This window comes from Meleagris gallopavo, chromosome 1 (assembly GCF_000146605.3).
Source record: "Meleagris gallopavo isolate NT-WF06-2002-E0010 breed Aviagen turkey brand Nicholas breeding stock chromosome 1, Turkey_5.1, whole genome shotgun sequence".
In the NCBI taxonomy this organism is placed as follows: domain Eukaryota; kingdom Metazoa; phylum Chordata; class Aves; order Galliformes; family Phasianidae; genus Meleagris; species Meleagris gallopavo.
The window spans coordinates 10254783-10270916 of record NC_015011.2 but is presented as its reverse complement, the minus strand read 5'-3'; the positions used below and the strand labels follow the sequence as shown (position 1 = coordinate 10270916).

Genomic DNA, 16134 nt, shown 5'->3' with positions numbered 1-16134 from the left:
GCAGATCTTTGTCGTATGAGGCATTTTTTATAGAATTAAGGGAATATTACTGCCATTCTCCAAACACTGGGGGAACACTGTCTGGAGACTGTGAAATCCAGGTATTTACTAGACAGACTGCATTCAAACTGGGGCATCTGTGAGGGAGGGCCACTACAAAGAGATCTGAAGCTCACACCCCATTAAAAGGGAGTAAAATACCTTTGTTCATTTGAACTAGCGAAAAAGGGCTGAGGGAGAATAAGCTTCTGCAAATAAGTATATCAAGAACACAAACAGCAGGATGTGAGACTGGCAATTTGAGCTACATAAGAACCTAATGAAAGGTATAAGCTGATCATTTAGGCTGGAAAGCAGAAGATGGGAAAAAAGACTGGAGATGTCCCTGCAAGGTCATTGCCTCCTGTGGGTCAGTCACCTCAACCTGATTATATATTATATATGTGTTTATTTATTTATAGCTGCAATTTAAGGCACTTTTTTTTCTAATCCTGCCCATTGTGATCACAGTGAATAGATTATGACTCTGTTCTCTTCAGCAGCACTTTGTGTCCACTTGCTCCTTTCTCTGGGTCTTAGCATCCCTGCACCTTCCCAGAAATGGGAGGTCATGCCACCACCCCTGCCTTAGCCAGGCTGTACAGTACTGTGCTGCAGTAGGGCCCTGCAGAGCAATGTCTTATGGACTCATCAAAGACTATTATTTAATTTACTTGCCACTAGCTTCCGTACCATCACTGACATTTTCTGTAGAGAAAAGTAGTGTCAGTGCAAGGACATATATGGGGACTGCTGGGGGGAGATGGCAATCTTGCTGGAAAATCTGACAAGAGAAAATGGAAATCTCTGATTTTCACCTCTGCTCAAATTAATTCTTTTGAGTTTTCCTCCCTGGGGATGACCAAAGGCTATCTGGACGTGGTCCTGGGCAACCAGCTCTAAGTGTCCCTGCATGAGCTGGGCCTTGCACTGGATGACCTCCATAGGTTCCTTCCAACCTCAACCACTCTGTGATTCTGTACATCAATATTGGTTAAAGTTCAGCATACATTTTCCACAATTTTTTGTGCAAACAAATTTCTCTTACATTAATTCAGATGAAAAAAAACATAAGACAACATGATTTATAGTTACTAGCTCCCCAGATTGACTGTGAGTAGATCTTTTCTACTATTCAGCTATTTCTGTCTGCATGTTAAACTCATTTGTTCATTATCAGAAAAAGAACTGCATTAAAGCAATGCTATCTCAACTCAGACCTGAAAAGAAGCAATTTTTTTTCTTAGATGAGTGGAAAAAATGAAAGAAAATTGATGTTATGGTAAAGAGATAATACTGGCACACACAGGTATCTGATAAATGCAGCACATTTAAATGTGACGTCTGCTGAAATTGTTGTTCAGCTCTTCTCAATAAATGACAAAAATAGAAGATGTTCCACAACAGCATGCATGCGTTAGCACCTGGATACTGCTATGAGCACTATGAAGCAAATAGTTCTTATAAATGGAAAAATAATTAGCGACATTTTTAATTTACCAGAATAATGACGCTGTGCATTCCTGCTCTCTTCAGCTCTTTGATGTACTCTGGCAGACCTGCATAATTCGTTTTGTCATATGTGAAATCCAGGCGACGATCCATGTAGTCGATATCGAAATGCTGGACATCCTAAGCATTTTAAAAGCAAACATTGATGTATTTTAAACAGAAAATCAGAATGGGTGCAACCATGTTCCTAGGGAGGAATTAACCTACAAAATGAGACCTAAGAGATTGATTATAATAACCATAAACGACTGAGGCCAAACTCAGTCCCTATAAATTTACGTGGCAGCAGTGGGCAAAATGGATACATGGGAGTCCTAGGTTAGCAACTACTTGGTAGTGATATGTGTCAGCTCTGCCATAGTTTGTGTTTAAAATGCCAGCACCTTGTACTGCCATACATCAGTAAATTGCTGTCACAGCATTAAAGCAAACCCAGCCCAACCTGCTTGCAATGCAGCACTTAAATCTCACGTTTAAAGCCCATTCTAAACATTCTTTTGAGCTTTGTAAAGATATTGCACAGAAATGGCTTGTGAAACCACTACATAAGATTATACATGTAAGAACATCCTTTTGTTCTACAGTTCTCTTCATGGGATAATCACATTTCTTCTAATATAATTTTATTCATCTCATTTCAGATTTTAAAATAACACATACAGAGAAAAATTCATACTTACAAAGGGGATATCATAGTGATGCATGCGTTCTGCAGTTTTCTTTACAACATCGAGGCTGGCATAACCCCACCGGGACAGATGAAATCCCAGAGACCAGTAGGCAGGCATGTGCGGGCGACCAATGGCCTAGAGCAGGAATGAAGAATACAGAAGTTCAAGTGGTGAGGTGAAGATTTTAGGGAGACAAATCATCCTGAAAAATCAGGAGAGGCTCCCAGCTCATTTAAGACACAAGGGCCAGAATACAAGTATCACACACACTTGAAATACCCCTTACTTTCTCAGACAACTCACTGCACCACATACTTGGTTGTGAAGTGTACAATATACTTTGCTTTAACACAGGCTTTAAAACAGTTTCTCCTGGTGGACCAAACCCTTTGGTCAACAAAAGGCAAATTTCCAGCACTGCACGGCAGTGTCAGTTTTGCTGATTTCTCTTGCCACATCCAGCTGAACTAATTCATCTGATGTTTATTTGAGCTGTCTGAAGTTTTAATCATATTTGCACACCTCCCTGATGAAATCCAGTTGCTCATGACTGACTGCTGATATTGCTGGCCCACAGCAATGTGTTGCCAGGTGTCACCAAGCCCCCTCAAGGTCAGAGTTACCATTTGCTCCATCAAAATTCTCAACTGAAACACAGTTGTGAGTTAAGTATTACTTTATAAATATTTGATTTCCACCTGCTCCATGTAATTCAGCTGCAAATTGCATGAGGAAACTTGTTTGCAAGCAGGGGAGTGTGAGGTGTCCTGGTCTGCTTGCCAGGGAAGCTGCTGGGGCAGCAAACAACAACTGTAGGTCACTTTGAGAAAGATGGTGAAACCTTCCCTTGTCTCATTGCTATACACTGCTGTTTTATGGGGGAGATATTTCAGAATCCACATTCCCATTTTAAACAGTTAGATCCCATGAAATTAGCTTTTGTTCAGTAATTCTAAGACCCTTGCAGGCAACACATGAAAGTCTAGTAGCTAGTAAGCACCCATGATTATTAATCAGTCACAGCTATTGACTCCCTTTGGCTAAGTAACCATTCCTCCCTTGTTTCCTTATGAATCTCAATACCTAATTATGCTAGAAAGTGGAAACAATTAAACTTGAATATTGACAGCTAAAATCCATCAACTTTAATTAGATAGAAGAATACACTCCTGGCACTTCCTATCAGTTGCACGGCTAAGCCCTCCAGATATTTCAGTGCATAGAGATATCTCTTCCTTCATGAATTTGAACAGAATCTGACCAGGGACAGTAATGCTGGACTTAAAATTGCTCCAGAAGATGTCACAGACTGTAGAGGTGATGGGAATTGCAAACTGCAGCGGACAGAAAAACAGATGGAGGAAAAGCAGAGGGTGTTTTAATGCCCCTGAGCACTTCATGGGTGCTCGCAGGGTCACTTGCTTGTCCACAAACAGATGATGTGTACAGACAGGTCAACTTCATGCCTTCATGATAACAGCATGACAGATTTGTCTGCGCAGTACATTTTCACTGATTGGGATTTCTCACCTATGGCAAGCGGTAGGAGGCCAGAACACCCGGGGGTTAATGGTTTGAGTCCTTCCAGCAAGGAAGAGCTGGCTGAGCACTGCACCCCTCATGTGCTTGTTCCTCATCCCATTCCACCATTCCAGCCTCCTTACCTCCTATGTGCAGCTGGAGATGAAGCCAAGAGAAGTAAGCACGACTACCAGCAGCTTGGTACTGCACCAATGCCATGAGAGGCCCTGGACAGATGAATATGGCCTCAAATCGCATATGGAGACACCAGAGGGCAGAGATATGCCATTGCCACCACAGTGCAGTCTCTCCAGATGCACCTGATCCCACAGGCCATCCTTCCAGCTCTGCTAGGGTTTCCTGTGGAGAGCTGGGCAGGAACAATGGCTCGGGATTATCCCCTGGGCACCTGCAGCATAGTGCTGTGGTGTCCAGCACAGCACCTTCAGGGCAAGTTTGCTCCTCTATCACAACTGCACTCACCATATCAGACAAATTCATCCGAGAAGGCAGCAGAGCTTGTTTTAGCCCAGCTAGGCTGCAAGATGGCCTCTGTGAACCCCACCATTTGTGCTCCAAAAGCATCTGCACAGTCTGCCTGTTTTCTCTGCAGTAAACAGAGGATGACCTCTCCAATAAAGGTTAAAAAAACAGAACAAAACAGAAGAACTCCCTGATGAAACAAAACCATTTGTGCACAGGCTTCTTCCCTTGGATAAAAAGAAGATGGAGAAACAGCTGATAAATATTAATCCTGCTGCTGGATGCAGGGCCTGCTGCCCTGGCAAGATGCCTGCATGGCACAGAGACCAGTTACCATGGTCATCCTCTGAGCTGGCTGCCATCAGTCCAGAGGCTGTGGGAGGGAGCCTACAATGCCCCAGATCTTTTCTGGACACGGGACACTGCTGGTATGCATGCTGATGAGCTTGGGACATCACCCATGCCAAATTCAAGAGATGGATGGGGATTAATTTCCACCCTGTGTGCTGCACTGAGTGCTTGGTGAATGGCAGCGGGGCCGAGGTGAGGCTGTGGCCATCAAGGCACCAGGCAGGGTCTTCCCCGGGGACACTGCTTTGTCCCCAGCACTGGGGAATGCTGTGCGCTGGCTGCGCTCTGTACCATGGCTCTGCAGACCTCAGAGCTGCCCTGAGGCGAGGCGGTATTTTGTGACAGCATCCCTTCAGGAGTTTGGGATTACAGTTGAACAAATGGAAGAAAATCCACCTTGCAAGCAAGATATTAACTTTTAAAGCAATTAGTTCCCCAGGTTGGCCAGGCTGGAGCAGCTATGGTAAGCATAATTGAAATGAACAGAACATTTGAAGAGGAAGGATGAAAACAGGGCAGCTGGGAAAACAAATGTTCTTTCTTCTAATTATGCTGCGGACTCTCTCTAATGGATCCCCCTGAAGCTTCCTGATAAAGTAAGTGGCATATGGTACCTACGTGCAGATGGATTGGCAGGGGCAGAGATGCGATTCTGCAAACCTGAAAGTTGTGTTGGATTTGATACATATTTAGGATCTAGTTAATTCATATAGATTGCATTCTGCATACAAATGAACATAAAATGCAGTGCACAGAGAAAATCTGATAGGCAAAACTGACTTGCAAAGACTCAGAAAAGGTAAATGAGGTATAGCAGGGGAACTGAGGGAGGAAAACATGAGAAATGCAGAAACAGCAAACATATGGAGGATCCAGACTGAGAAAAGAAAAAAAAAAAAAGAAAGATACAGGAGTGCAGAAGTAAAAAAATAGATCCTATTTTCGATACCACCATTCCTCCTGCACTTGGTTCATAAATAACTGAGTGTTGTTAAATAGGTTCACTGTCAGTTTACCCGGGTTTGCATAACTTAGCCTTATGTAATTTCTGAACTTTTCTCAGATGCACCTGAGAGCAGATACACCTGGGAGGTCTCCTGAAGGTACTCCTCAGTGAGAACAAAGCTCAGCGAGCAGCTAAAAGCCATGCCCAGGAAGAAAGTGAACAGCATTCCCTCTCCCTGTGTTGGGCTGTTGGACAGATGACATTATTACTATGGGCGTCTCAAGTGGATGATGATGTGAACAAAATTATAAATGTCAAACAATAAAAGGCAGGTCCCCGTGTTACTGCTCAAGTAGGAGGCTGGGCTGAGTTGCCCCTGAGGTTCCTTCCCCCAGAACTGTCCCACAGGTCTGAGAGGAGGAAATAAAGCAGCACTTTGCTCTTAAAACAGAGTTGGGAGTCATGCACTATGCTCTGTTAGGAACTCATGTTTTACTGCTGTGCACTTTTATTCCACCCTGAGCTGGCACTGGTACATTTGGCACCCATGATCCAATATGTCCTCTGGTTGCAGATCCCAGCTGGGCTCATCTCTTCAGCCCATCACTGCTTCTTCCCATCCTCCCACAAATCTGGGGCATTTGCCATAATAAGTGAGATTACTATAACTGTTCTGCACACCAAATCTCTTCTGCAGTAGGAGAAAAGTGTGATTACCATCAAAGAGATATATTTAACTGTGTCAGGACCAGCTCTGACTTGCTGGGAGCAGTGTCCCTCATGGCCAGCTCAAGGATGGAAGGGACTAGAAGCATTGGTATGGAGGTTTCTTCTTCCCATCACACCATGCTCAACACACACCTGATAGTCACCATCACTGCTGCAGAGCTCCGTGATGCTGGCAGGCAATGTTCTGGAGCCCAGCTCATGAATTCTCTTGATCTGCTCCTCACAAGACACAGCAGGGCTCCTGCTTTCCACTCGCTGATCTCCCACTGCCTCCATCACCCTTGAAGCCAGCTTAAAGCAGATTAGCATGGCTTTCATTGCCATCCTTCTTTGCCCCAGAGAGAGATGGAGGGGCTGCTGAGTGCTGCCTTACAGGCATCAGCCACACTCCCCCCTTCCAGCCCCTCTCCTTCCTCTGGTCGAGTCCTCTTATTGTGAAAGAAAACATAATTGAAAAATAGTCTTTTCTGTCTTTTCCACCTTCCCACGTGCCTTGTACATAAAAGCCAAACACTGCCCTAGAGACTAATATGCTAATTGTAACATTTGTGATCAGGGAATTTCAGAATGTTTACTGAAGAAGTTATTATTTCACTGTGAAATTGCTACCATGCATTCTTCAGGATTCCCTAGACAGGTGAGCACAAGCTCAGAGAATACAGAGCAGGGGATTTTTTGTCCTGGTGTGTGACATGTCTAGTTAGGAAACACCCACCAGTTCCCTTCTCCTTATTTTCTCTGCTCCAGCTGCATTTCCAGAGAGGCAAGGGTGGAAAGTGAGTTGCCAGCACTCCCCAGGTGGGGCGGGAGTAGTCTCTCATTTTATTTTCAGTTGCTGGCCACCTGCTAAGCCACAGAAACACTGCCTTCAAACAGCAGCAAAAGACTTTGAAAAGAAACATGGAAGGCTCTCACCTCTGTGCAGTGATGCCCCTGAAATAGGAACTTTCAGCACAGAGATCACAACTCTGTCCGTGTGGATGGGTCTCTTGGCTTTTAATGCTTGATCATCAGTATGGAAGTACAAAAAACAGCTTTCTGGTTGATCTATGGCATTGGATCTGCAGGGTGGAAAGATGTGCAGAGGGGTTGGGAGCTGCAGACTTCTGAGAGAAGGAGCCAGGGTAGGGTAGGCTTAGGGTACGGAGGCTTTAAACAGCCAGCAAGGGCAAAATGCTGCTTCCTTTACCTAAAGAGCTTGGTTCCGAGACAGCGTTTCTGTGATGGGCCCAGTTAATGCACCACTTGTATTTGGTGACCAGGAGGAGCATGTCACCTGCCATGTTTAGCCAGGTAGCTCTCACTGGGTAACAACTGCTTACACACTCCGGAACCAGCAATTTCCCCATGTATTCTCTGTTCTTTGGAAAATATTGGGCAACTGAAAAGCAAATAGTTATGCTGTACTCTGTGAGACAGGAGTAAATAAGGTTTTTCCACATCCCTGCTCCCAAATACAGACATATGAGTTTTCATTAGTGAAACACAGACTAATTGGTCTAGAATCAACGGGCAGTTCTCCTGGCAAGCACAGGTTTGATGCCTTTGAAGTTCATTCTACACCTCGGTAGTCCAGCAGAGATAAAGCTCCCAAAAATTCCCATCTATGCTCAGCATCCTTTTAACGCTTCCTGCTCCCAGTTCTGTGGCAGAGCAGGAGCAATACAAACCACCTTTTTGTGCTGAAGCCTCTTCAAGCGGGGCTTGAAACTTCGGCCACTTTCACCCAAGAGGTCTAAAACATGAGGTGCCCATACGTTTTGTAAAAATCAGTGTCAGATCAGGGGAGAGCGACTCAAATCACCCCCAGTATCCCTCATCCTGCCCTCTAGCAGTCAGACTGCTGCCAGACACATCCCTGTCACTGTCACCAAGAAGCCTTTGGAAGCTCCAGACTACCCAGAGTGAAGAAGTTGCACCAGATCAAAACAACCATGAGGGCTCTTTCCATGCATGCAAATAAAGCAAAAAAAAATGATGGGTGATTTAGACTAAGGGGAAAAAACAGGTGCTTCAATCACATTAATAGAGCAGACTAAGCTCTTCATTGTTGTTTCCTCCTCTCATAAGCTCTCTGATTCATGCAAATGAAGGAGACAACAAAGGGGAAAGGGTTGGAAAATCTGTCCACCTCCCTCAGCCGAATACCAAATGAAAAACAAGGAGAAAACTATACTATCAGCCACATGTTTGGATGGTTAGTAGAACACATAGATAGTGTTTATATGTTGTGAGAGTGGGCCACACAATCAGAATCCAATGACTTACACAACTAACTTTCCCTTATGGAAAAATCCCAAAGGTGTAGCAATAGGAAAGAACCTCTGTTGTAGTAATGCAGTGTAGCCCAGATGCTGATAAGAAGGCTTTTGTGTACAATAGCCACTGGTTTTTGATCAGTTCCTAGCAACGCTCTGCCTATCAGCATTTCTATATTACTTTTCAATGTACCGATCGGTTAGAATCATGGAGCAGAAGTATGTATAATTATAAGATTATACCAATGAAAGGAAGGTTTGAGGAGCACCTGAAGTAGACCACAGCATCAATACCTGGCTTTGAGGCAAATCTAGATCAATATTTGGCTAACTTGTTCTTACCAACTTCTGACAGAGCACATTCTCAGCCTTCTTGGATGGTCTGTTCAAGTGTTCAGTTCCTGTTATAGTAAAAAACGATTTCTCTTCCTCCAAATGTTCATCTTCTGCAGAATAAGGCAGCACTCTATTCCCATTGGAAACAAGGAGCAAGCAATCACCATTCTCACCACTAGAAGCCTGCTACTATTCCGTTGCTTAAAGTTTTGTGCCTAGTAGCTGAGTACAGCTGTGCAGGCTTCAGCAAAAATGCATTTCAATCTGTCCTCTGTTATTTTCTTTTTGATAACAGTCTGTGCTCTCCTTAGTCTTCCTCTAATACTAATGTATTCATAGGACTTTTTTTTTCTGCTGTTTGTCCTTCCTCACCACATCAGCTGCCACTGTGTATGAGTGGTGGGACCAAGCTTTGGCTGAATTGCCTGCTGCTAACCCAGCACTGATGGAGCTCCTCCCAAGGCACTGCCCCACACGCCCTAAGCGCTTCCTACTAACCTCTGTGTATTGCTGAATGACATTTTCTGGAGTTGGACCAAGGAAGACATAGAAGTCAAGGATCCCTCCAATAGTGCGGAAAGTTAAGGATGGGTTTGGACTCAGAGAAACATCTGAAAGGGAAAAACAGGAACTCAGGACTAACTTACTCTGCACAATGAGTATGCGTGCTGGTCTCCTCCGAGCATTAATGTATCCCCCAGGTAGAGGTGCATGCGGGGTCATTCCCTGATGCTTTGCCATATGATCTGATGGGCACACAGGACCTGTACATAGGCTAGCAATTGTCCAGACTTTCTGCAATCTGCATCTTCTGATTGGCATCGTGCAGCAATAAATCACAGAAGCCCACACAGATAGGTTTGCCCAGAATCATTTGTCTCAGTTTCATTTATATCGCAAGGAACCACAAGCTTGTGCTTACTGTTCCTCTGTGCTATTTTAATCTTCCTATTGGAAGTCATTGCCTGCCAGGGGAAGCTGATTTTATAGACTGAATGAAGATTCCCCTTTTCTGAAATTATACTATTGGATTAACACAGTAAGGTGACCATGGCAACGCGCAAAACTACTCGCTACAGACAAAATATAGGACTAACCTAAATTGATTTGATTCAGTTATGCCAGTCCCAGAGGAAATTTATTCCACCTTCTCCTTTCCCTGTATATGCATCTATTTTTTAAAAAATTAATCATATATTTTCCCTGAAAATGCCTTACCTCGTTTAACAGTTATTCTGATGGAATCTCTTTGAAAACTTTGTAGCATTTACTGGAATCTCGGTTATGCAGCAGCCAGTTGTATCACATTAAAAAAGCAATCTCCAAAACAGCTGGGTTTTTTTGTATTTACTAATTTACTGCCTTTCTATATGCAATCAGTATAGGGAATCTGTGCATCTTCCTACCTTGCGCATTGGAGTTCAGAAGGAGAACGCCATGGGCATTGGAGTCATCCTCTACACACATATAGAAAGGGTGAACGCCATAAAGGTTGGCGAGTGGCTGAAACAAAAGCAACACGTTAGGTATAGTTAATTTTTGCCATTTTTTCATGGTCTTGGTCAGCTAGGTATGTATTCAAAGACAAGGAAATTAATTCATTCATAGTTAGAGACTTGTTTTGAAAGGTTGGAGTTTTTTTCATATAAAATGGCATGAAGTCAAATTGATAGAACAAGAGCTGTTTTTCTGCCTCGACACAGTTCTTCTTATTAGCCTCTCTTAATACAGCCTTCCGTATTCTGCTAAACCCTCTGAAAAGACAAGGGTAAAGAATGCTCTTCTAGTGAAATTATTCATCATCCATTGACCTCAGTTTTGCCAAACTTTTAATAAATTCTGCTGAAGCCCAACTTGTTTGGGTGAACAGGGATCGATCAGGGAGCAAGATTAAATGCTTTCCTGACCCAGGGTTTTGATTCATAAAACATTCTTTTTCTGATAAGTACTGCAGCATGAGGAAGACTCGAATGAGAAGCGTCAAATTCTCCTCAAAACGACTTATGATTTTGCCATTTAATTAAAAATTATGACAGCTGCAATACACATGGCATTCAGTCTTTGCCATCAGCTTCCATCAGCAGTGTTACCATGCGCTCCCTAGGCAGAGCTCTGCCTCAGCGCTGCCTTGTTCTAATACAAGCCCAGGACAAAGTGTTGCCCAAAGTGAATTACCGTGGGTGCCTGGTCCCTGCTGAACATGCCGTAGGTAACATAGTCCATGTTGTGTTTGAAGGACACGTGCTCCTGCTCACCAAACCCGTACACCGAAGTGGATGGCACAGCTGTGGTAATCTGAAGATACTGGTTGGAGAAAAACAGATCAACCAGGGGACTGTCCCACCTGGGACAAATGGAGGGAAATGTGGTTAGTTTGCTCACCCTTGGTATGCAGCATTTTAAGCACACATCCAGTCATTTACAATATTTCTGTACTTTGGAGAGGAATAATATTAAAAATGTTGAGCTCTGTGTATGCTTCTAATGTACTTAACACATCAAATTCATCTTGCAATGGCTGCAGACATCTTGTCTACTTATACAATAAAATGCCTCAGTATCATTTTGAAAAGAACGACTGAAATAAGAGAAGACACTATCTATAATCCTATTACCAAAATAAGTCGTTTCTAGTGCCATTTCTATGACAACCAATGGGGCAGGCTAAAAATTGTTATTACACAGTGGGCTTCAGAGTGCTTAGTGAGAACAACAGGCACTTGGTTGTTATCTGCTTTAACTTTCTAATGCTTTGCAGGTTGAGGACCAGATGCTTTTGTTACCTCAACTTTGCAGAGTGCAGCAGAGTGACAGCGTCCTCCAGACTCTGCTCAAATGAGATATTTACGTTGTGATGGCTCTTCCCTTGCTTCTCTCGCCAGCCTAGTGCCTTTATTTCTATTGACTCGTCTGTGGACACGGGCTCACATTTTAATTAGGTGTTACATTCTGTTTGCTATCTCCAGTGCTATAATGAGCAGAAATCTAGATGGGGGAGAGCATAGTCAAGCTGTGGAGAAGTGTTTCATTAATAGTGCTGTGTATGCCATGAGTACCACATTTAGATAGCACCCTCTCGAGCCTTGTTTAACCATGAATGTGTTACAGCTAATTAAAATAAATGAGCCAAAGCAACAGAGCGTAGAAGTGGTATAACTCTCCTTTTAATGATCTTTTGTCAACGATTTTGACAAAATTAAATGTTTGATCAAATTAACCAGTAAATCTGTGTAGCGAAGGACACACCGCACTATGAGAAGGCCACGCTGCCCTGCCTGCTTCCCACCAACCAGCTTGGGGACACTCTGCCTCTGCTTGCCAAAGGTAGGCATTATCCATTGCTGCAATCCCAGGTGAGCCCTAAGTCACACGTCTGTGCTGAAGGGTGTGTGCCTTCTGTAAAACATCTATACGGCCTTTGTGACAAGGAAGAAAAATAATGGTTTGCATTTAACTTTTGTACTTAGTTGCTCACCAGCAACAACTCTCCCTCCCTTCCAGTACTTCCTCTATCCATGAACAGTGCTGAATAGAGCTGTTTTCTCATAGGAAGGCTAATGCACCCAAAATATTCCTGAGAACCAGGCCCAGTCCCTGGAAAACAGCTCTTTCTGCTAGAGGCTGCTGTGCTCCAGCACTGCGTGGCTGTCTGGAGGAGTGCACCACATAGCAAAGGATGCCAGAGCAGAAATGCTTTGGGAAGAGCTCTAATATCTGTCCTGATTCATTGAGCACTCTCAATGATGTCTGTTCAGAGGACATGAGGCTTGGATCTCTATGGCACCTGCTTTGTGGCACTGACATTTCCCATGCCAAGCAGAGTGCTACCATAGCATTAGAAGTGCTCCTCCCCCTTGGCCAGCCCCTCCTGGGCAGGAAGGTACCAGCTGCTGCAAACCACAGCCCTGTGAACAATACTTCTACCCCAACAAGTCTGCAATGGCATGGAGAGACCCTAATATGTCATACATACCCCCATGGCACTGCCATGAACTCAGTGTCTGCATGGGATCCCAGAACTGGGTCCCATCCTGCAGCCCCATTTCAGCCATGGTCCTCCATCAACATGATTCTCCTTTCAATCTCTGCCCAACACAGCACCACACACTAAATACAGCATTAACAACCACAAAAACAAAAACAAAAAAACAACGGGCTATGTCTCTCTCATTTTTTCTAGACACTATTATGTCTCCTCCACTTAAAAGAGAGCGTGGTCAGCTTTATCTCTGGCACTGCCTCTGCCTCCCATCCCCAGCTTCTGCCCTACATGCATTGTGGTTGGCTATACAGTTATTTTCTTGCAATGTTTGCTGGTGTTCTGTTGGCAAAGACAAATCGTTCATATGAAAAAACAATGTCTGACATTATTCAAGTACTTGGAGTTACTAAAAGGAAATGTTAGGTTTCTCCCAGCTCCCCTCCTTGCTTCTTAAGCACAGACAGAAAGAATGAAATGGGGGAACATGAAATGACACCATGTGTACAAGAATCTCCAGCAGCCTTGCAAACAGTAGCAGTGCTGTGATGGACGATAGCACTATGCTTGAGGAGGTTGGGCAGGGCACAGGTAGTACACCCAACCCTGCCTGCACTGGGGCTTTAAACCAACGTTTTCACAACACTGGAGGGAGATGACTGCAAGGCAATGGTTTCAGAAGTAGAATCATCAGGCCTTAAGTGATACTAAGGTGCTTTGCCTGGCTAAAGGGCTTGGCTCAGCCACATTTCTCAGAGCTGGACAGCTGCTGGCGCAAGCTGGAACACCCTACAAAACCACCAGAGCCATGACACTTGGAATAAATACACAATACTTCATCAGGAAATGCACAAAGTGATACTCAAGATTGTTTTAGGCTGAGCCTGATTTTTTCTTCTTTTTGCCTTGAACACAAGGGGAGATGATCTCGCTGCTTTAAGCTGTGAACACCCCTCTCTTGCTCTGACTGACTCGGTGAGAACATCCTCTCTAACATCTGCTTTCCTTGGCCTCCAGACCGTTTGGAAGTCACAGTCATGTGAAAAGCTATAAAAAGTACGTGGAAATAAAGGTGGAAAATCCACATATCTATCAGAAAATTGGATCCAAGCCTCTCAGCTGAGCTTAGGCATACTATTGCTATAAAGCCAGGAAAGTGTCTTTGTGGCTGAGGATCACAGGCCCTGTGTCCAGGAGGTGCCCAGATGCTCCCAGCCTGCCTCTCCCCGCTCACACTGCTGGGCAGCACCAGCGCAGAGCCCAGGCTTCCCCAGATTTCCACTGGACTCAGATTTCTGAAAGATGTTTCCACTGTCTTACAACAGCCACACTGCTTCTTAACTACACGTCCTGGGAAGACCCACTGGCCTGGATAAGGTATGCCAAGAATATATATTTTTTATGTTTATCTTACTTTTAAGATGATTTAATGAATAGGAGAAAGTCAGTGCCAGCAACAAATCTTCCACAAGTGCAACAATTTAAAAAACAAGTGGCAGGGTATATTTACTGTTACTGACATAGCTCTGCTCTACTTCTTCTACTGAATTCATTTTCATGGTATCAGGGCATCTTCTGTAAGTGGCTGGATATATAATGCTTCATTTTTGTTCAAAAAACTTGAATAAGTGATATGCCTGCAATATTTCTCGCCTACATAGCATAAATCTTAATGATTAGAAGAGTAAAATAATGGCTGTTGCAAAGCAGGATCAAATCCAAGTTACCCATGACACATACAATTTGCTCCCGTTGTTTTCAGCAAAACTGCAGCTTAAGACAATAGCATTATAAATCATTCTAATAGCCTTGCCTATGTAAAAACATCTTCACGGTAAGCAGCATCCATGCTCGCTACCACAATCAATAAAAAAAGCAGCTGAACTCTGCAGCAGCCTTTTTGGAAATGAAGGAAAATCTTGATTAGATTTTTGTTATTTGTGCCATGTCCTCCCAAGTGCAAACAAAATATTCCTAACTCTTAATAGAGAGAAGGGAGCATTCACGTGGCTTGGGAAAAATGCTCTGCCCTCCATTATTCATGTGACATCATGAAGAAAAATTCACTTGAAGAACAGATGTTAAAGTGCAGAATCAAATCAATACTCCATCCTCCTGCAGCCTGCTCTCAGCAATGGCCCGTGCCGGGTATCACAGAGGCATAAGATGTCACTCAGAGATAGCCCTGCAATAATCTGCTTACAGAGGAAGTTTCTGGCTGTTTTCGTAGAATTAGCTTATGTTGTGAGACACAGAGACAGAAACATTTTTTTGTACTGATGATTTTTCTATTATGCATCAGTGCGCACCCTGCTAACTCTCCCGTGTCAGCACAGCCCTGGGGCAGCGAGTCCCATAGAGAAATCACACACTGCAAAATTAGAATGTCTTTCTTGTTTTTCACTGCTTTAAAGCAAACAGTTTCTGGCCTTTTACTCTCTGTTCTTAAAGAAATCAGAGCTTTCTTACTCAATCCTTCATACTCATGCCTCATACCACCACCAACAGCAATTGCTGTTGTTTGTGGTAGGAGCGGAAAAGAGAAGAGCGTTCAGCCTGGGAAAGCATGCTACTAACAATGCAAAAGCTCCTGTCTGTTCCCTCATCTGTTTTATTACAGCCCAGCATTTTCTCTCCTGTTTTCACTTGCAAAGGGCCCTGACCAATGACAGCCCGGTTTCCCAGCAGAGCTGCAAGATCAGCTAGGATAGCATGAGCTTATTCAGCTGACTGCTAACTTTTGGCCAGTTTGGGCCACTCTGCCAAGATAGGTGTTTTCCCAGGTAACAGGAGCAAGTTTGGGAACTTCACCTTCCCACAAATTTGGGAACTTCATCTTCAGGGCAGAAGACCTGGCCCCAGTCCCTGTGCCTCGTGGTTCAGATCTAGGACATGTAGCACTCCATTTTATTACAGCTTTGGGTCTCATCCCCAGCAAGATGGAAAACACCTGCCACCTGCATAGGAATAGGTCTCACCCAACCTGGTGGACAGAGGCAGCTCCTCTCCCACAGCTTCTGATTGCTCTTGGCACAGGGAGGACATGCCCTCACCACTAATGGCACAGCAGGAATGCAGGAGAGGGTAAAAACAGTGGGACAGAGAAATGAAAGCAGTAAATGAGAAGAAGAGAGGGAAGAGGAAGGAAAGCCAAGGAAGAGAAACGAAGGCAGCACGAGAGCTGCCCACCAGCAGCTGTTTGTCCCAGAGCCACCAGCAGCACCTGGATCGTTTCCCTGCATGATCCCATCTGATCCTCACCCTGTGCAGGCAAAGCAGAGCCCATCCTTGATTACCAGAAAATGTGGC

At 44.1% G+C, this 16134-nt stretch overlaps 1 protein-coding gene across 1 annotated transcript in view; it reads right to left on the bottom strand.

The window, feature by feature from the left end:
* LOC100550169 (sucrase-isomaltase, intestinal-like) overlaps window positions 1-16134 on the bottom strand; it is a 51135-nt gene that overhangs the window by 28540 nt on the left and 6461 nt on the right. Inside the window, exons 5-9 of the mRNA XM_010721340.2 lie at window positions 11022-11190; window positions 10253-10349; window positions 9345-9457; window positions 2232-2357; window positions 1540-1671 (exon numbers count right to left, since the gene is read on the bottom strand). Of these exons, the coding sequence (XP_010719642.1) occupies window positions 1540-1671; window positions 2232-2357; window positions 9345-9457; window positions 10253-10349; window positions 11022-11190 (637 nt within the window). The remainder of the gene's footprint in view (window positions 1-1539; window positions 1672-2231; window positions 2358-9344; window positions 9458-10252; window positions 10350-11021; window positions 11191-16134) is intronic.